This window comes from Grammomys surdaster, unplaced genomic scaffold, assembly GCF_004785775.1.
Source record: "Grammomys surdaster isolate TR1022 unplaced genomic scaffold, NIH_TR_1.0 141, whole genome shotgun sequence".
Lineage (NCBI taxonomy): Eukaryota > Metazoa > Chordata > Mammalia > Rodentia > Muridae > Grammomys > Grammomys surdaster.
The window spans coordinates 5914458-5915251 of NW_021604599.1; the positions used below are offsets into that span (position 1 = coordinate 5914458).

The following is a 794-nucleotide window of genomic DNA, read 5'->3' on the forward strand; positions in this document are numbered from 1 at the left end:
AGTGTGGGTGTTCAGGGGGAATACAGATATCTTTCAGAACAGGGTATCGGCTGGGTGAGGGTTCAGGGGATAGGTCACTATGACTCTGCCTATGATTCACTTGAAGAACAATATTTCAAGAACATCTTTCTTTCTCTTCCATTTCTACAAACACATCATTTAAGTATGTCTCCCAGCACCCTTCTGAGGAAGCTGGCAGCATCTGTCATTGTCTTCAATTTCACCGCTCCCACAGTAACAAAGTAATTCACAGCATTTACCCAAATCCACCTAATGAGCCCATGCACCCAACATCTCCTCACCACTCTAAACTCTTAGTTACAAAATTCCAGATGCTCAGGCAGTCAGTGCCAGAGTGGATCCACACCCAGGAAACAGGTCTGTTCATTCTTCCTGAGAAGCAGGGACCATGCCAGCTGGACATCTCCACAGATGATTTATACACATTTGGGACTTTGCTTTCTTAACTAGCACACTAAGGATCGAAGTACCAGCTACAGACTCACCTCGATGTGCTGAAACATATACGGGTGGTTGCATATTTTTCGCAGTTGCATGATAGTGTTCATAAGTGTCTTAGCACCTCCTTTCCCCTGAGCAAAAAGGGCAATAAAGAACTAATTATTTGTGGATCAAATATTTCCAATTTTTTTTAAAACTAGGTTTCAAGGGTGTAGCTTCCTGGTGGAGTCTGGCCACAGCTTATGAAAGGCCTGGGTATGAGTCAAGTACTGAAGAAAGAAAAGAAAAGGAAAGGAAAGGAAAGGAAAGGAAAGGAAAGGAAAGGAAAGGAA

The 794-nt window shown here is 43.1% G+C and overlaps 1 protein-coding gene across 5 annotated transcripts in view; it reads right to left on the reverse strand.

The window, feature by feature from the left end:
• Window positions 1–794, reverse strand: part of Smarca2 (SWI/SNF related, matrix associated, actin dependent regulator of chromatin, subfamily a, member 2) — a 166726-nt gene that overhangs the window by 81031 nt on the left and 84901 nt on the right. For all 5 annotated transcript variants that reach the window (XM_028764074.1, XM_028764072.1, XM_028764073.1 and 2 more), the window contains exon 21: window positions 507–593. In XM_028764074.1, the coding sequence (XP_028619907.1) occupies window positions 507–593 (87 nt within the window). The remainder of the gene's footprint in view (window positions 1–506; window positions 594–794) is intronic.